Source organism: Apis florea, unplaced genomic scaffold (genome assembly GCF_048593485.1).
Source record: "Apis florea isolate Af1SG1 unplaced genomic scaffold, ASM4859348v1 contig_2350_pilon, whole genome shotgun sequence".
In the NCBI taxonomy this organism is placed as follows: domain Eukaryota; kingdom Metazoa; phylum Arthropoda; class Insecta; order Hymenoptera; family Apidae; genus Apis; species Apis florea.
In genome coordinates this window covers 5,115,975-5,135,472 of record NW_028256565.1, presented here as the reverse complement: position 1 = coordinate 5,135,472, position 19,498 = coordinate 5,115,975, and the positions used below count along the sequence as shown (strand labels likewise).

General features: G+C 24.6%; 7 protein-coding genes across 13 annotated transcripts; 3 read left to right on the top strand and 4 right to left on the bottom strand.

Moving 5' to 3' along the window:
• Positions 1-177: 177 nt before the first annotated feature.
• Positions 178-2,649, top strand: LOC105736336 (uncharacterized). The gene is made up of 5 exons (XM_012490454.3): positions 178-430; positions 505-691; positions 781-964; positions 1,044-1,215; positions 1,287-2,649. Exons 2-5 carry the CDS (start codon positions 515-517, stop codon positions 1,441-1,443), a joined length of 690 nt encoding a protein of 229 aa, XP_012345908.1. The 5' UTR covers positions 178-430; positions 505-514; the 3' UTR covers positions 1,444-2,649.
• LOC100866662 (L-asparaginase) lies at positions 1,252-5,032 on the bottom strand. Its single transcript, XM_031918425.2, has 8 exons — positions 4,867-5,032; positions 4,671-4,782; positions 4,475-4,589; positions 3,817-4,153; positions 3,092-3,406; positions 2,643-2,947; positions 2,376-2,549; positions 1,252-2,300 (listed from the first exon to the last, which is right to left on the bottom strand). Exons 1-8 carry the CDS (start codon positions 5,030-5,032, stop codon positions 1,947-1,949), a joined length of 1,878 nt encoding a protein of 625 aa, XP_031774285.1. The 3' UTR covers positions 1,252-1,946.
• LOC105736269 (ADP/ATP translocase 3) lies at positions 5,006-8,234 on the bottom strand. 3 transcript variants are annotated; one of them, XM_086904520.1, is made up of 6 exons: positions 7,951-8,234; positions 7,095-7,486; positions 6,752-7,008; positions 6,163-6,394; positions 5,939-6,089; positions 5,006-5,145 (listed from the first exon to the last, which is right to left on the bottom strand). In XM_086904520.1, exons 2-6 carry the CDS (start codon positions 7,476-7,478, stop codon positions 5,087-5,089), a joined length of 1,083 nt encoding a protein of 360 aa, XP_086760646.1. In that variant the 5' UTR covers positions 7,479-7,486; positions 7,951-8,234; the 3' UTR covers positions 5,006-5,086. The 3 variants fall into 3 exon arrangements, with proteins under 3 accessions (XP_086760646.1, XP_086760645.1, XP_086760647.1); XM_086904519.1 differs by having other exon boundaries at positions 7,095-7,483; XM_086904521.1 differs by lacking the exon at positions 5,006-5,145 and adding an exon at positions 5,665-5,878 and having other exon boundaries at positions 7,095-7,483.
• On the top strand, positions 7,423-8,676 carry Saysd1 (SAYSVFN motif domain containing 1). The gene is made up of 2 exons (XM_003696720.4): positions 7,423-8,012; positions 8,196-8,676. The coding sequence occupies exons 1-2, from the start codon at positions 7,848-7,850 to the stop codon at positions 8,517-8,519; spliced, it is 489 nt and encodes a 162-aa protein (XP_003696768.1). The 5' UTR covers positions 7,423-7,847; the 3' UTR covers positions 8,520-8,676.
• Positions 8,677-8,731: 55 nt separating this feature from the next.
• On the bottom strand, positions 8,732-10,932 carry LOC100866781 (aminopeptidase NAALADL1). 3 transcript variants are annotated; one of them, XM_086904516.1, is made up of 7 exons: positions 10,214-10,932; positions 10,004-10,140; positions 9,702-9,923; positions 9,460-9,641; positions 9,202-9,394; positions 9,062-9,143; positions 8,732-8,994 (listed from the first exon to the last, which is right to left on the bottom strand). In XM_086904516.1, the coding sequence occupies exons 1-7, from the start codon at positions 10,489-10,491 to the stop codon at positions 8,937-8,939; spliced, it is 1,152 nt and encodes a 383-aa protein (XP_086760642.1). In that variant the 5' UTR covers positions 10,492-10,932; the 3' UTR covers positions 8,732-8,936. The 3 variants fall into 3 exon arrangements, with proteins under 3 accessions (XP_086760642.1, XP_012345899.2, XP_086760643.1); XM_012490445.3 differs by having other exon boundaries at positions 8,732-8,959; XM_086904517.1 differs by having other exon boundaries at positions 8,732-8,959; positions 9,460-9,494.
• LOC100864767 (uncharacterized) lies at positions 10,933-14,070 on the top strand. 2 transcript variants are annotated; one of them, XM_086904523.1, is made up of 7 exons: positions 10,933-11,061; positions 11,921-12,013; positions 12,157-12,216; positions 12,295-12,432; positions 12,587-12,751; positions 12,835-12,999; positions 13,068-14,070. In XM_086904523.1, exons 3-7 carry the CDS (start codon positions 12,166-12,168, stop codon positions 13,116-13,118), a joined length of 570 nt encoding a protein of 189 aa, XP_086760649.1. In that variant the 5' UTR covers positions 10,933-11,061; positions 11,921-12,013; positions 12,157-12,165; the 3' UTR covers positions 13,119-14,070. The 2 variants fall into 2 exon arrangements, with proteins under 2 accessions (XP_086760649.1, XP_012345912.2); XM_012490458.3 differs by lacking the exon at positions 10,933-11,061 and having other exon boundaries at positions 11,921-12,052.
• On the bottom strand, positions 13,944-19,046 carry LOC100864648 (uncharacterized). 2 transcript variants are annotated; one of them, XM_003696400.4, is made up of 6 exons: positions 18,579-19,046; positions 18,141-18,478; positions 17,913-18,053; positions 17,775-17,840; positions 17,644-17,708; positions 13,944-15,207 (listed from the first exon to the last, which is right to left on the bottom strand). In XM_003696400.4, exons 2-6 carry the CDS (start codon positions 18,471-18,473, stop codon positions 14,067-14,069), a joined length of 1,746 nt encoding a protein of 581 aa, XP_003696448.1. In that variant the 5' UTR covers positions 18,474-18,478; positions 18,579-19,046; the 3' UTR covers positions 13,944-14,066. The 2 variants fall into 2 exon arrangements, with proteins under 2 accessions (XP_003696448.1, XP_012345898.1); XM_012490444.3 differs by lacking the exon at positions 13,944-15,207 and adding an exon at positions 15,847-17,144.
• Positions 19,047-19,498: the final 452 nt, after the last annotated feature.

Here is a 19,498-nt window from a genome sequence, read left to right as displayed (position 1 = left end):
AATGTTTCCAGTGTTTCTCAATCGTTATATGATACTAACTTTCACTTTAATTTTAATCAAATAGCAATCCATGAATGAAAATATTTCTATATATATATATATATAGAGAGAGTGAAAATTTTCATTGAATTTTCATTGAATTTACATGAAATGACTTTTGTGAGAATGATGAATCGTAAGTGCAAATGTAATTACACGTATGCGCGAATTTGCGGAATTAGGCGTGACGATGACCAGTATAACAGCTATGACTATGTGACAGTAATTTAACTTAGAAGTTTCTTTTAGGTTCGTTAATTCTACTCGTGAAAATAGAATTTCCTACTTGACAAGAGGGGCTGACTCTTATACAAAAACTGCCAGCAAGGATCAAGCAATCGTCATACGTATTCCTGTGTGCACTTCAATTAGTTGATTTACCAACTCTACGGTAAGTATAACAAAAAATTTTTACTTCTAATAATTTTTTTGAATTATCTGTAGTTGATATCAAATTATTTTTAGTGGGATAATCATGAAAAATTCGTTTAATCATGCTATTGCGTTGTTATTGTGTCTTTTACATTTTTCTATCTCGAAGGAGAACGTTAATAGAAAGGTAAAAAGTTCAAGAACTCATGGTAATAGTAAATTTGGAAAATATCCAAGTGGTGGATTGATATCTTTCGATTCAGATCAAGAGAAACTCAGTGTAAGATTTAATAAACAATTGTTAATAATTTTAATAATTTTATCCAAATAAATAAAAATTATTGTTTCTTTTCTTTATAATTGCTAAAGATTGATTGGACGGTAACTATTCCTTTTATTTCGATACCTTTTGAACACAAAATAAAGGAGAACGGTGAAATTCCGTCATTGCTCAATGTTAATACGAAATCTCTTGGAATCGTTGGATTAATTACCACTCTGTTTAGCGTAGTTTCGCCATTATTCTCAAAACCGCATCCAGAATTTAATTACCGTAAGTAAATGATATCGATTCCCTATATTTAAATTTACTTTCTTTATTTGTTTTCATATTTTATTTTTATGCCCAAAAGGATCAATGGATAATGGCCAATGGTTAGAAATGGGAAACACTATTAACGAAATGATTTTTGGCAACAATTATGTGGCTCCGTGTATGCAACGTATTGTTTGTTCGATCGTTTCAGTGGCTACGCATTCAGAGAATCCAACAAGTGCGGACAAAATAATTGATGGATTATCAAGGTATTATTAAAATTGGAAAGAAAAAAAAGTAAAAAATTTAATATTATGAAAATATTTTAATATTCATACAGTCATAATTGGTTCAAAGACATCACAAATGGTACAATTATTCAAGATGCTGTGATTACCGGACGGAAAGGAAATCATGATTGTGCTTATACTTATAAGGAGTGTTTAATAACACCAAAATTTCTAAAAACTATCATGGACGAGTTTGGAATAGTATAATGATATAAAATATATTTTATTGTTGGATAAATATAAAAAAAAATATTTTTGTTTATAATTTAAAAAATTTTTCAGAGATTTTTACTCCTCTAGTTCATAATATAAGGAAATACGTTATTATTTTAACTCACCTACTATGAAATATCTTCGCGTGCACTGCTACGCGATCCAGCTGTAATCATCATTATTTTGAAACTTTCACTTTTTGTTAAACTATTGTATGCTTAATGCTTAACGATGCTTTTGTGACAAATTAACGTATTTTCGTGGTATGTTGTTTTTGCAATTATAGTATAAAAAAATATTGCTGCTCGTCATAGAATTGTCATCGTATTATTTGAATTAGAACGCGAATACAAATACAAAAATAGATATTCATTTTATACTATTTATGTATTATAGCGAACTACGAGCTAGCAATTATTTTACTTTCATTTCGAGATTTTTTTACTATAATTAGTAACTATAGTTATATACTGTACAACTATAGTTGGTAATTATAATTAATTCGGTGAATTCAATTCGTCAGATAATTTCGGAGGAGATAACAATATCGCTGCTTCTGTGGAACCAGCTGCTATGGCGAGATCATACGGCGATTGATTCATTTTATCAAAACATATCATATCTACGTTGTATTCCATTAAGAATTTGATAACTTGTGTTCTATTATGCAGCGCTGCGAAATGTAATGGGGTTCTTCCAGAAAAATCTTTCTGCGAGAGTAGCGCGTTTGCCAATTGATACGATTTTAAACGTTTCACGTTTCCAGTGGTTGCCGCAATACACATTTTCTCCCCTATTATGCATGCGTTTCCGTGTAAATGTGCACCGCACTGCATTAGAATTTTAATAATCTAGAAAATTAAAATAAAAAATCCGTTGAAATTCTTTTTTCGAACAAAAAGTATAACGTTGGAATGATATTGTACCTCATGATGATCAAATTCTATCGCATCAGTAAGAGGAGTGCGATTAAATCGATCTTTGATATGAACGTTTGCACCCATTCGTAAAAGACAGCGAACAATATTTAAATCACCTTCACAACAAGCAATATGTAAAGCTGTGCGACCGTCTGCATTTTGTTGCGAAATATCTGCGCCCTAAGAAATAATATTATATGTACGTATATACTGATTTTTTAAAAAAAAAATCAAATTTTTGTAGAAAAAAATATGCCAATTATATATATTTACATATGTTTTCAAGGCTTCGAGTTTTATTATGTCGCGACTTCGCACGGCGGCATTTAACATCGCAGGAAAAAGAATTGATCCCAATTCTTGATATTCTGCCGTCGAAGAGATTTTTAAAGATCTTGCAACGGCCTCCACTAGATCTAAATCTTCGAGATGTGGAGGTCGTCCTGCAGTTAATTCTCCGCGTAGATTCGTTTGCATCATTTCGAGTTTCGTTTGCATATCCCATTCTTCCTTTGACAGTACGTAAGCGAGTTTAGTCAACGCAGCTTCAGGTGTCATATCGAAACCTGATATTATACCTAAAAATTTTTTTAGAGTTTTTTTCAAATATGAAATAATTTCTTTTTTATTCGTTTCTCAATTTTGAACTATACATTTTTTTTTTTTTAATATAATTAATTCATTAATTTTTTTATATATTTAATTTCAACCGTATACTGTACCAGCATCGTAAAGAAATTTGGAAGGTTCATACAAATTTGAAACATGGCCCGTTGAACATTGTGTAATATTAACGATGATAACTCCGCGTTTCGTAGCTGCGGACAATTCTTTAATTATATCTTCTCGATTTGAAGGAACATTTCCTGTTCCATAAGATTGCAACACAACACCTTCAATAGGGGGTTGTAAAAATGTTTTTACCAAATCCGTGGTCATACTTGGAAATATTCGAATCAATCCAACATTTCTATTCAAAGATGTATGTACATAAAACTTTTCTAATGTACACGGTCGAAATATTGTTCGATAATTCACTGTAATGCAGACATTCATTATAATGACATTGATAAAATACACGTAAACGATATTAAAGACATTCTTAAACTACATTCGTATACGGCATATATTACATATACGCTAATGTATTTGCTTTATAACAACAGCAGTTACATTAGCACTTTAATGATAGTTTGTAGCAAAACGTGCATGCCGCAATAAATTAACACATACACATAAACATGTTAATATTACTGCATACAATCAGTAGTACGTATACATAAGTACTACTTACTCTCACTTTTTAAATATTTTGATAACTATTTCTTTGCATTTACACTTCTACTTAATGGATGAGAGAATATTTCATGAAAGCAAACGATCCACTCGAAAATAAAACCACAGTCAATTAAGTGAATTGCATCCTGTAATTGGGTCAGCTGCTAACCTTCTATATTGATGTTGGCCTTGGCCAAAAGTGGGAAATTCGGTGAATCGAACGCTTCGAATGAGGTGGCCGATATTTTGCAAGTACGATTTCCTCTCATCAAATTCGTTCCGAAGAATACGCATACTTCCGGTATGTTATGATTTGCGGCTATTATTAGAGATGAAAGGAAGTTGTCCAAACCATCGCTTCTGCTGTCAAAAATTGGAACTTGAGAGCCAGTTAAAATAACTATTTTACCCAGAGATTCAAGCATAAAAGATAAAGCAGATGCTGTATAACTTAATGTGTCCGTTCCATGTAGAACAATGAATCCATCAAAATATTCGTAAGATTGCTAAAACGATGAAAATTATATTAAACGTAAATTTTTTTTTAAATTATTAAAAAATTAAAAAATAATAACTTAAAAAACTTAATTTACAATATCAAAGACTTTACATATATATTCTAATTTCGTTTATGGACGTTCACATTTTTTTCATTCATTTACATACATTCCCGAAACGAGTTTTCCATTTTAATATATGTATATGTATATGTATGTATACTATAGATACATATACATTATATGGCTTCTGATTAGGCCATATTTATAGTTTCTGCTTTTTATATATGTATATAACTTATGTACATATATATATAATTTATATTTTACCTTAATATCATTAGCAATGTGTATCCAATCGTCCATAGTCATGTTACTAGAATCACAGAGTGGTGAATATTCTAATACATTATAAATGACACGTCTACTATCCGTTGCAGTCATTCTTAAAATATATATATAGATATATATACATTATAATTCGAAATATATATTGAAATTTATTATTGATTGGTTTTATACTTACGGAAGTACCAGCGGTCCCATCGATCCAAATCGTTTTTCCGTGTATTCTCGATCGTACATATGTGGATAATTTCGTAATTTTTTCACAAAAGCGTTTGGTTTAGGTACAAGAACTGTAAAAAAAAATCGTGTTACCTTCGTATTTCTAATTAGATGGTTTCAATTTTAATTTTATATAGGAAAGAAAAAAGTATTACCTCCATTTTCATTTCTAATCATGCCAATAGTACCGCCAGTATAAAGAACAAGTACATGACTTTCACGAACATTTTCAGTGGTTATACAATTGTTACAAATGTTATTTCTTAAGTGATCCATGCCACTTTCCTTATGATTATCAATATGATTTTCCACGTGCAGCATATTTAAAATTGAGCGCTCCACGTGTCACAGTACGATGTTATCAGTGCGAGATTTCTATTGAGAATGATTTGTTATACTATTTCTGTCACTGAACGTAAACGTTGAATCAAGGTCTGAAACATACATATATATTTTTCTAATTGATACATAATATTGATATATAATATAGATATGGCAAAAATCTCTGGGAAACAATTAGTTACAAAAATACATGTTTCATAATATAAGACAGAATGTGAAAGATTATTAAAACATAAAAATAAAGATTAAATGAGAAAAAAAAAAATTCTTTGATGTTCCACATTATATTGTTTCTAATTCGAAAATATTTGATACAATAAATAAATATGACATAACTATATATTCAGACTAAATTTCATCATATATCAAAGTTCTAGAAAATGATACGCATGCTTATTGGCCTTAGATAGTGTCTAACAAAATAAAGATATCATTGAATTTACAACATTAAATTGATATTGTATTGTCATTGTAATTTTTTTTATAAATTTTTTAATTATCATTTATAAAAAATTCTTTATTTTTTAACATTTTTTTCAAACATATATACTATATGATATCAAGTCAATATATAAAAATATTAAAATAATTTTAAATGAAAATACAATTGATTGTATAAATATATTATATAATCTTATAAAATTTATATAAACATAAATAATCTTATATAATTATTTATTTTTTTCCACAATTATGTATTTATGTAAAGCTGGTTAAGCTTATTTTAAATATATATAGAATGCAATAATTTATAATTTCAAATTTATCTTTCATATCTTTTTATATATCCAACTTTCTTAATCATTTTCAAATCTTGAATTTATCCTAAAAAATATAATTTTTAAAGAGTAATCTTATTGAAATTATTAATAATGTGCAATGTACCTTTGGAATACGACTCCATTAGCTTATCAAAGCGGAACTTAATAATATCATATGTAACCAATACTGAAGATCCGCAAATAGTTGTCATTAAATTAGCTTGTACGCCTTTATAAAAACCAAATAGGCCATCTTTTGCTATAATATTATTCATCTAATAAAATACGAAAGAATCTTATTTATTAAATAAAATATTCGTTAAAATTATTTTACAATTTTCTACTAACCACATGTCGCATTGGCGGATATTCAATTGCACTACGTCCGCTCCAAAGCATTTTTTGTCTGGCCAATGTATCAAAAGGATAAGCTACAACTATCGCGCACCAAGATGATAATTGTGCAAGTAACAAGGATACTAAGAATGGTACAGTTACTGTATGAGAACTTTTATCATCTTGTAAAGAATTACTCAAATATATTCGTTTACCAATTGTATAACCACCAAAGTAAACAGACCTACAAAGTTTAGTCTAAATTTTTAATCTAAATTGTCAAATTATAAGAATAGAATTATATTTATTGCTAATTTATTGCTATTGTTATTTCATTCTATTGTATTTATTTATTTGAACAATTATTTAATAAAATCAAAAATATCGATCGAATTCTTTTAAAATAGTTATAACAATAATTCAAAAGATATTAAATTAAAAGATATAAGAAATTAAATTAAAACAAATTCATTCAATAAACATATTAATATATTTGAATTCACAATTGATAATAAAATTAAGTACTATTGTTAAGTATTATTTTAGTTTTACTTAATAACATACTTTTACTTAATATTCTTAAGTATTACTACTATAAAACCTGTACGAGGAGTGCGCGATCGCCATGTAGAACGATCCTTGATAAAAACCTCTATAACCATCGTTCTTATAAACTTTCGTTAAGCAATCTTTTAGATTGAAAAATTCCCTCTTAATAATCTTGTCATCGCCGACATCTACGCTTATTCGTGTATTGCAGAAATTAAGGGGATAGAGTATCATGGTGGAAGTGGCACCGACAGAACCACCGGTCAAAAATGGCAAAATGATGTGACTGTAAGTCCCCGATGGAATTATCTGCGTAATATTATCTAATTTACAGATGTAATATTAAAAAAAAATTGGTAAAAAAATAAATTTTATTAATAATCTTTTGAACGAACTCTTCGAAAAATTTCGTAATATATGTTATAAAAGGAAAAATGAATCGCTTGAGCTGGAAAATATCGACAAACATTGAGGAGATTTCCGCGCCATAAAGATAAGAATCCTTGTTCCTTAGGTATTCTAATAAATGCATTTAAAACACCAGTATATGGAGCTCGTTTCTGAATTCCTATTTGACAGCTACTCGCCTGTGTTTGTAAAATCAATTTAATCCTTTCTAGCGGCGCAGTCATACTTCTAAATATGATTGCCAAAATTCCGGAAATAATGAAAGAAGCTCCGAAATCAATTGCGACATATAACCGAGTATCTAGTCCATTCAATAGTTTAACATTAATCTTAGAATCAGATTGTGTTGTATGTTTATCTCGGTTCTCCATTGATACTACTTAAAAAGATATTTAAAAAGATTTTTCAACTTAAAAGACTTATTAAATCTTATTTGTTTAATATAATATTAACTCATTCTATTTTGCAAAATAAATTCAAATATATATTACAGACAAATATATATTAGACAAATTCAATAAATTCAAATATATATTAGACAAACTTCGTTTAATCAACTTTAGTCCATATCGCAATAATAGTTACATTCCAAAGAAATCTTTCTATATATGGACCAAAAATAATGTTTAATGCAATTATAATAAGCAACCAATCATTTTGTAAAATAATGTATATTATATATCGAATTGCGAATTAACATAAAGTTATGTATTGGATAGAAAAAAATCACTGTATTTAACATGGTTGGAAGTAACATAAGAGATAGACTTGACATTTACAGACGCCAGAAATATAGAGAACAAATGACAAAATCTATTAAGAATGTGATACAAACTATCTTACCGTGGAATGGAAATAAATCAGCTGAAGATATTTTGGCAACAACACCATTAAATGATATTAAAGTAAGGTTATGTTATTCATGACGTATACAGTTCTTTAAATATTATTACGATAATTGAACATATTTTTATATGTCAATAATATCAAATAATACTACAAAAAATATGTTTATTATATAAAAAATAATTAAAATAATATTTATTGCGTAATTTATACAATAGATCAATATAATTAAATTCTTGCAGGAGAATCAAGATATGGAAAGTACTTATTCAGATGATTCTGAAAACCAATCACAATGTACAATATTAAGAATAGTAACATATCTACTGTATTTTCTTCTATGGGCTATCTTATATATAATTGCAATTGAATATGAATTTGGAGCAATATATTTTATTGTATCTACATTAATATTTATTTGTTTAAATACTCGATCCAGACCAAAAAAACCAGGTGAAATTAGTGCTTATTCTGTATTTAATCCAAACTGTAAAGCTATTGAAGGAACACTTGATGCTTCACAATTCGAAAGAGAAATAAGATATGGTATAGGAAACATACATTAATTTAAAATAATCTAATTTATCACAGGCAAAAATAATATATGTTTTGTACTTATATATGTATAAATATTAATATATCATTTGTAATAATATAAAAATGAAAAAAATAAGAACTTGTAAACAAAAAAATTAAACTATATAAGATAAACATGTTAAAAAATATCAGTGATAATTATTGAATATTACCACAGTCATTGTAAAAAAAATTTCAAGTCTAAGCTTTTATATTTTTATATTTTTTCTATTGATCTTGTAAAAATTGTATAGCATTTTCATAACATTTTATGATCTCATTAATATGCATTAGGATTATGTTAAAAGGCTCATGATTCAATTTAAAGAATTTTATCCAATCAGTTTTAGATTGATACTGTTTATCAGGACATAGAAGAATTCTATCCAAATCCATCAATAAATCATTTAATATTCTTGTGTCAAGAGTGCTATAACAAAAAAAAAGGATAGATTCTTTATGTTTCTGAAATGTTAATATACATATAAACATATAGAAATTTTATATAATAATTTGTGAATATATTACATACTTAATGTTGTCAATTGTATCAATCTTTTCATTTAAAATTTTAATATTAATTAACAATTTATCCAAGGTTTTTTGTACTTTTTCTAAAAAAAAAATTTTTATTTAAAATTATAAAACATGAAGTATTGATATATTTCGTACCTTTATGTTCTAACAAATCAATATGGTTTATAGATTCTAATGCTTTAAAGGCAGTTTCATTGAAATAATTTGGGTTCCATTTTATTATTAAACATTCAGAGAATCTCCAAATAGTTTGAGCAAGTATTTGTGCTATTATTATTTTACGTATTTCTCTTTCATGATGATTTTCATTATATGTAATATCATTATTCTAGAAATATAAAAAAATGTAATAAAAATTCTTTCTTAAATTTTGTATTTAATGCTATTATTTACCATAAAAGATAATACTGCATGAGGTATATCTAAAGCTAGTCGGGAAGTTGTAATATTATAAGGTATATTATTTAAAGACAATAATTGATTGTTATAAGAAAACCATTTTTTTACAATATTAGCAGATTCTAGAACCATAGATTGTACTATATCTGATCCAGATACAATAAAATGACCTTTACCTGAAATTTGTTGAAATATGTTAAAAATTAATAATCCTTAATTTATTTATCATAACAAACCTTGCAAAGCTTGATGGTGTACTACAATATAAGCCACAATTTTATGAGGCATAAAATTAGATAATATTTCTGTACAAGAGTTAGAAGATCCCGAAAATAAACAAAAAATAAGAGATCTACGAGGTTTCCATTTATATTCTTTTTGAATTTGATTAAAAATTTTTGCCAATTCCAAAGCAACACCGACGCCTTCGCAACTGACTGATAAAATTATATACCTATCTGAATATTTAATAGTGAGTAATATATACAATTTATACTTTTATATCTATATAAAATTAATATAAAAAAAATTAACTTACCTGATTCTCTAGATCCTCTAATAGTAGCCATAATATACGATTGATGTTTAACAACTTTTTCAATAAGCGATAAATTCGATAAAATATCATTCACTTGACTTATATCATCTTCTTTTAAATTGAAAGATTCCCATTTCCTATTTTATAAATATTTAAAAATAATAAACAATGAGATTTAAGTATTTAAAAAAAAAAAAAGAATAAATATACCTTTCAAAATCAGTATCAAGAGGCGCTCTTTCTAATTGTTCGAGTACTAAACGTTGAAGATATTCAGTATTTTCTAAGCCATTTCCCGCTAATTCAAGACGCTTCTTTTCTGCACGAAATTCTATAGCCCTTTGCGTGGCAAAGCGGCCAAGTAAAAATCCGCACAATAAAGAAAGAAAACCGACAGAAAATATTAACGAAAAGCACATACGTTTTGTAACAAATTCGCTAGACTCGCTAAGATCACGAGCCATTTGAAAGCTAAGAACTCGTTGCATATTGACAATCTTGAACACACTTTTAAATAATTCAATAGCTATTAACTGTCATACTTTAGTTTTTTCAAGTTTTTTTCCACAATGTTAAATGATAATTTATTTATCGGAAAAAGTATTAAGAAACATAAATTATCATTTTTTATTAAATGATGAAAAAGACAAAATATTATATTATTAAAAAGGCAAAATTTATATTATTTAAATTAATTAAAATATATTATTAATTAATTTAATAAAAATTAAATTAATTCAAATAAAAAAATTAATGTTTTACAAAAAACAATGTTGAAAATAATTTTTTTATATTAAGAAATTATAAAAATAATAATAAATTTAAATATAATTTAAAGTTCATTTCAAAATAAAGTACGCAAAAGATATAATTCAATAAATTCAATATTCAATAAATGCAAATATTATGACTGATTTGTTGTCTTCAGTAGACCACTTACTTTAACACTGCGTGGGATAAGACTGATATATTTGTCAGTTCGTCTAGTCGACTTTCCACCCCTTTACTAACATTTCGATTATTATATTTTCAATAGACGTATTTAAATAAAATTGAAAGTAAGTTAACGATAATAAAATGTTGCATACATATAAATGATGCATATATTTATATTGCATTTACTTATTAAACTTTTATATTTACAAAAATATATTTTTTTATTTAATATATATATAATATATATATATTAAATATATATATGCATAAAATAAAAAAAAACAATTTTTAGTGCAAATGTGCTTATAAATATTTTATAAATATTAATAAATATTTAATTATTAATTTTTATATTAACTTTACGTTATTTAATTAAAATATTTACACGCATAATATTAATAATTAGATAAAAGATTTCTCATAGAAATATGTTTGAGTATTTTTTATACATTTAAATTTTTTTTTTTTATTAAAATATTAAAATAAAATGAATTGTATTTTAAATGATATTTATAATCGTAATATTATGATCACAATATTTGCGTCCAGCAACTTATTTTAGTAATGATGACGGTATTTCATTTATAAATAGTTTTTGATATATTATATGTATACAAGGTTGTTTAACTATAGATATGCTATTTCAAACTATATAAAAACATTTATCGATTTAATATATTCTTTTATTCATTAAAAAATTCTTTTATTTATTTAAAAAAAAATAAAAAATAAAATATTACAATAAAATATTTATAAATAAAATATTTATATTTTTTGTTGAGAATGGACAGACATTACAAATTATTCATTTTATTATTATTTGCAGAATTTATAATCAATTGACAAAAAATATATAATAAAATTGATACACAAAATTTACAATATTTTTTTATAAAAAATGTAATGTAAAAAATAATAAAAAAATGATTTCTTTTTGTATAATTATTTTCTAAAACTGCGCATGCTTATAATTTTTTACAGTTACAATTGAAATCCCTCTAGCGGAAGCGTTGTGTAAATATTTTTCCGAAGAGGAAGCATCCATAATTGATTCCGCGTTCAGTTAGAACACGTGTAAGTACTCTTCAGTAAAGTTTAGGATTTATTAAAAATGTAAGTTTTTTTCATTAATTATTCTTCTCTAATTTTTTATATTATTATATTTTATTAAATATTAAATTTACTAATAATAAATATCATTTAATAAATTAATTTAGAATATAAATATGTCGATGCTATCATGCCCAATTGACATAAATAATGAATCAGCTAATAAGGTATGTTTTAAAGTATAATAATAATTAAAATTAATCAAAATTATGTGTACTTAAAAATAATAAGAAATGAAATTGCAGAATTATAGAAAAAAAAGAAATATTAAAAAAAAACCATGCAATTTTGATACATCAAATTTTCAATCCAGTCAATTAGGCACTGTTCCGCTTGAAAGTGTTCAAAATTTACATGCACCTATGACGACAGACTGGAAAGAGGTTTTTAATTATTAAATATTTTTTATTTTGAATATTTAACTATGCATGCTATTTAACTCTATATATTAATTTTGAATATCTATGCATGATGTATATATTGACTATATAATTTTGAACATTTATATATAATTATATATACATTTTAATATTGAAGGAAGATGTACCAGCCTATGATCCTTGGAAAAGTACTGAAAAGAAAAACATTATACGATGCTTAATAGGAGGTACAAAAACAACGAAGAAGAAATTCCAACTAGCTGAAAGACAAAGAATGTCGAATCTTCTAAAAGAATGTGAGTTAAATCTAAAAAATAATTTTGTAAGTTTTTAATTTATAAAAATATAAATTCAATTATTTTATTAAAAATGTATAAATAATTTTTGTTATATTTTTATTTCTAGAAACATAAAATAAATATCTCGCAACTTATTAAAAATTTGAAAAAATTAAATTTAGGTGATATTGACACTTTAATAAAAAATATTGATATGAGTAAATTATTTATAAGCGAATCTAATAAAAATACCTTCATAAAAAAAAAATATACACAAGAAACTATTGACGAGGTAAAATAAATATATATTAAGTGTAACAAAAATTACATTAAAAAATATATATATGTAAAATGTTGCAGATGTTGATACATAAATTTAAAAAGTTGATGCTTAATCACTTGCAAAAATAAACTTTTCAAAAAGAAATTAAAAATAGAAATATTACACATATTATTGGATGATTAAATGTTTTCAAAATTTTCATTACTTTTAAAACAAAATATTATAGTATAGATATATGTATATATATCTATAATATATAAAAATATATATATTATATATTACAATATATTTTTATATATTATAGAAAGGTATATTTTTATATATATATATATTTTTTATATATAAATATATATATCTATAATATATAAAAATATATATATATTATATATTACTATATATTTTTATATATTATAGAAAGATATATATTTTTATATTAATTCTTTACTATTATTATTGAGTTTAAAAAAAATACATATTGTTAAATTAATAATAAGATAAAAAGCATGCTTTTTCTTTATATATATATATGTGTGTGTGTGTGTGTGTGTGTGTGTGTGTGTGTGTCTTTTCTGAGATATTCATTATAAAAATTATTCTATTTTAGAATTTACATTTATAATATTTATGTATTTTACTTTATATATGATATACATATATACAAATTTATAATTTGAAATCGTATCACAGTAATAAAATATTTCATAATAATTTAATATTTTATAATATTGTATAATTGTTGATACATTAAACAATAAAAAAATGTTTAACTTAGAATCAAACTATAATAATGTAATCTATGTTTTATATTATATATATTTATTCTCTATGAATTTTTTTTTTTTATTAAAATTCTTAATTTTAACTCATTTATAATAAACTAATTTAAAATAGTTTGATTCTTCGTAGATATAAAAGAAATAAGTATATTATTGATTTTAAATTTTAAATTGATCTTTAGAAATTATACAAAATTATATTTATTATATAATAATAAAATAAAATAAACATATCAATTGGTTTTATATTTTATCGTATATGATATTTGTATAAAATTTCTTTAAAATATAATTTTATTTTCAACTTATGTTTCGATTATTTCCTAATAATTCTGCTAATAACCATGAAGACGATTCTTTATGATGTTGTTTTATATGGTTTCGCAAATATCTTTTTTGACCAAATTTCATGCCGCATTTACAGTCAAAAGGTTTTCCATTATGTATTGCACGGTGTCGCACAACTTCTCCTTTAACAGAAAATGTTTTACCGCAAATTTCACAAGCAAAAGCTTTAATACCTGTATGTGTAGTTTCATGATGAGTTAATCTTTGTCTGCTTCTAAAATATTTTTCACAATATGTACATTTATGAGGTTTATAATCTGTATGTACGCGATTATGAATGTAAACAGAATTCAGAGTTCGAAACATTTTTGGACAATGTTCACAGGCGTATGGACGTTCACCGGTGTGAATCCTCCGATGATCATCTTTTGTTCCTTTGTTTGCAAACGCACGACCACAAATATCGCAAGCATATTTTTTTAATCCTTCGTGTACATCTCTTATATGTCTAGCGAGATCTTGTTCGATACGATAAGACTTTCCACATAAATCGCATTTGCAAGGTCGTTTATCAGAATGGACACGAATATGGCGTAGAAATCCCCGTTTTGTAAATATAATCTTTTTACACGTGTCACATTTATAAGAAATTCGATCATTAATTATTTGCTTTGCTTTATTTACAAGTTCTGTCTCGTCTGGATTTTGAATTCGATTGACATCAGAATGTCTGTTTATATGCTTTTTTAATTCAGATTTTTTTGTGAAATTTCTTTCGCATAAATTACAAGTATAACATAAAGGCTTTTCAACATCTATATTAGAAATTTGTTCATTATCTCTATTTTCTTTTTTTGTGTCATTTGTACATTCTAAAATTTCATTTTCTATATTTTTTAATTTATTATAATTATTACTATGCATCGATACGTGATATTCAAAATCTTTTTCTTGACCATGATACACTAGCTTACAATACTGACAATAATACATTTGAGCTTCATGCTCGCCGTTCATATGATCTATAAGGTACTTCATATTTACGAAGACAATATCACATTGAGCACATTGAATATATTCTATCTCCTCTGCGTTTATACTTTCGCTTTCGATCGTTGATATTTGCATAACAGCATCAGATTCAGCCTTCCACCTGCAAAATAAACATTCTGATATCATGTTATATCGAATGCGAAATTTTATGTGTTAAATTCTTTCTGTAACTCTTCAAGTAATGTTCTTGATTGAATCTTGTATTGATTATTATGAACATTTATTCGATTAATGTAGTTTTTACTATGAAATTATTTGTCACAGATATTGCAAGAATAGGATTTTCATTTGATATGAACAAAAATGTAGTTATTTAATTCTTGTTTTTTTTTTTTAAATTTTGATTAAATAAAAAACATTTATGAGATTTTTAAATAAAATGATTCGTGAACGTGCAGAGATGCCTTTTACATATTTAAACAACTTTTTTAAATGACTTTTCGCAAGTTTTTCGCATATTTTTTTCTTATATGAATTTTTTTGTGCTCGTTTTTGAAGACTAAACTAAATTAAATTTCCATTTTAACACATTCATTATTTCTTTCCATTTTATTATTTCTTGATTGATATTTGATTTTTTGATTTTAGTAAACTAATTTTGTTGTTTTATTGTTTTTAGTAAACTTTGAATGGGAATTATTTATTAAATGCAACTTTGTAATTATTTTTGTTTGATTGTGTTATCACACTATATACATAAATATATTATTTTTTTACATTTCTGAAAAAAATTAAAAAATTTTTTTATTTTCATCCTGCATATCTTTATTTTATTCAAATCTTTTACATTTAATATGCTATTTAAATCTGTTTATAACAATTATCAATATCGCTATCTTCATTGTAATTAAACTTTTTACAATTTATTAAATATTTACTGTTATGAACAATTTACAATACAATAAAAAAAATATTTCTGATTGTCTGGAAAACTAATAAATGTACAGATTTGAATGTTTGCTGCTTATATAAATTCGAAGAAATATTTATGCAGAGCAAAATGATAAAATAGCATATTAGCATGATTGTAAAGTTTCAATATGTCTGCTTTTAATATGATTATTCAAATAACGTTTTTGTCGAAAAGCAAGTCCACATTCTACACAAATGAAAGGTTTTGTTTCAGAATGAATTAGTTTATGTCTAACAAGTTCTGATTTTACTCGAAATCTTTTCGAACATATGTCACAACCATAATTTTTTTCTCCTGTATGAGTAGTTATATGAGCTAACATTTCCTGTCTTCTACGAAATTTCTTATTACAATAAGTACATGGATGTGGAAATTCATCTGTGTGCAATTTACTATGAATATATAAAGAAGCTTTTGATTTAAATGTTTTTCCGCATGAATCACATATGTAAGGTCTTTCTCCAGTATGTGTTCGTCGATGATCTTCTCTCGTAGCTTTCGATGCGAAAGATTTGCCACATATATCGCAAGTAAAATTTTTTAATTTTGCATGTACATCCTTTAGATGCCTAGAAAGACCACCAGAATCTCTAAATTGTTTTCCACACACATGACAAGTAAACGGTCTTTCGTCTGTATGTATTCTCATGTGTCTGAGAAAGGAGTCTTTTAACTTAAAACATTTTCCACATTCAATGCATTGATAAGATTCTTGAACATTGATAGTAGTTTTGTTCTTCATATGTTCACAAGAATCCTTTAAATCTTTTGTATTATTAGAACAAATTTTACATTTTCCTTTTAATTTTTTATTTTTATTTTTTATATTTAAAGAATCTGTTGGTTTATATGTTTCATTATGTAATTTTAATTTTTCTAAATTATTTGAACTATATATTTGAGAAAGCTCTTCTTTTACAATAATATCATTGTTGTCTTGTAGTTGATCAGACATTATATTAGGTTGATCAAGTGTTGAATTCATGACAGTAATCCATACCGAATCGCAATCTCCATTGTCTGCAGGCTTTCTTTCTTGTAACTGGAACTTTTTTCTGTATGGCTTCCAAAATATATTCTGCATATCTAGGAACACTCTAAATGGTGTTCGCATATTACTGGACCTGCAAAACAGTCAATACTTGACTTCGAATTTGCAGCTATATGATGTACAAGGTTGTTCTTGTTTAATCCAATTATCAATGGTATTTCAGAAAATTAAGATTATTTTTCTTGATAATCCTTAATTTCATAGTCATATATCATTTTCTCATTATTTGTATAAATAGATTTATAAAATTGCTTGTTTTTGTATAATTATATATAAATATTTTGATTGAAAGAAATCATAATAATCCAAGTTTCATACTTCAAATTAAAAATAGTCAATATGTAAAATATTTTTTAACAATATTTGTTTCATGTATTAAAAATTTTTTTATTCATTACATAATAATTATTAAAATTGATATTATGAAAATTATATTTATTAAATTTAATATTATTTATATTGGGCATATTTTCTGCACGTTCATTATACATGCTGCATAAACTTCAATATATTAATTTATTACTTATTATTTAACTTTATTTTTTCTTTTTTTAAATAAAAAAAATCATTACCTGTCTGAATCAGTAATAGCTAAATCTCTTGAAACTTCATTTTTCACAATTTCTTGCTGCTGATGCTATAATTAAAAAAAATTATAATTTGAGACATATAAGAAAATTATTTATATTATTTTTATACTTACAACTGATTCTGTTATATTAGATATAGATGTTGTATCTTGTGTAGAAGTTTCTAATCCTTCTGTTCCCTATAAAATACATATTTTTTAAATCATTTCTAAAATAGTTAAAAAATAATATATAATTATTTTTATATATACCTGTTTTTCTTGTAAAGTATCTTGCATTTCTAATAATCTTCTTTCTGCACTCAAACATCCTTCTAATAATTCATGCCATGCTAATAATGTAGCAGCACAGTGATAACATAATTGTAATGGAAGTGTATCATTTTCAGTTATCTATGAAAGATATTTTATATAAATTTAATATATGAATAATTTATATGTGAATAAAAATTATATATAAAATAAAAAATAAATACATACACATATTGGTAAATATTTATGTATTTTATTACATAGATCATGTTGTAAACCTTCTCCTTCAAATATTGGGATTAAATGATCATTGTTATTAGCACATATTCTGCATAAATTAGACCAAGAAAATTGTTCATCACATTGAGTTATTGTTGATTCTTCATTTGAAACTTCTATTACATTTTGCTGTTCAGCTTGAACATCAGTTACTACAAAGAATCCTTCTTCTTCACTTTCTAATTCAGTACGTGTATTTTCATTAACCATGTTTTTTACAGTTTGAATTAAAATTGAATGTTCTTCACACGGTTCTAATATAACAGGATTTTCAGATTCCATTATATCTATGATATTGAATGCAAAAATTAGATTAGTGATTAATTAAAAATGTAATTATATTACATAATTATATTGTTTTAAAATTCTATAAAGATATGAGCTTACAAAAAAATTAATTGTTATAAAAATATAAAAAGTGCTTTTCACACTTTGCATACACGATTAAAGTAACAGAAATTTTAAATTAAGTTTCGTTTTTGTTAAAATTTCTTCATCCTTAAAATTTTTCTTCATCCATATATAGGATATTTATCAAACCATTCAATACATTATTCCAATTTATTATTTTTTCATTTTGAATCACTTAAAAAACTAAAAAATTTATCAAATTTTTTTAATTAATAATCACTGTCATAAATCTTTACAAAGTTTTAACTCTTTACATGACATTTTCGCGCCGATTTGTTGCACTATACAAAAAAAAATAGACAAAAGAATATCGTTATATACATATAAAATATATAATTTATTTTAAACTATTTTATTAAATAAGATATTTATTTTATAATTGCAGTATCTCAAATTTCATATAACTCTTTCCGACATGATATTACCATAGACAAGATACAGAATAGATCTAACATTCAATTTTTTATTCCATACTCGAAGTATTAAGATCATATATTTTAGTATCATCCTTAATGTTACCGATTAGATTGCAGAATAAGATTCTAATGTTCATAATAGTTAAAATTAAAATTAAATTTCAATATAAAATTATAAACAAGAAATAAAATAAATATTTTATAAGCGTATATGTAATACTTTATTTTATAAATGTATTTATGTAAATTATTATGAAACAAATTGGTGATTCTATGTTATTATGTATATCTTTTTTACAATTACAAAAATTTATTTTTAGCGGCGATTACAAATAAGTTTTTATTTTGCAATTATTTCAAAATATTAGAAAAAGTTTAAGAAAAAATTAGAAAAAAACATTTTATACATATTATTTATAATTTATTTTTTATTTTATTAGATTTTTACTTATAACTTATTTTATTTAGAATCAATTTTCA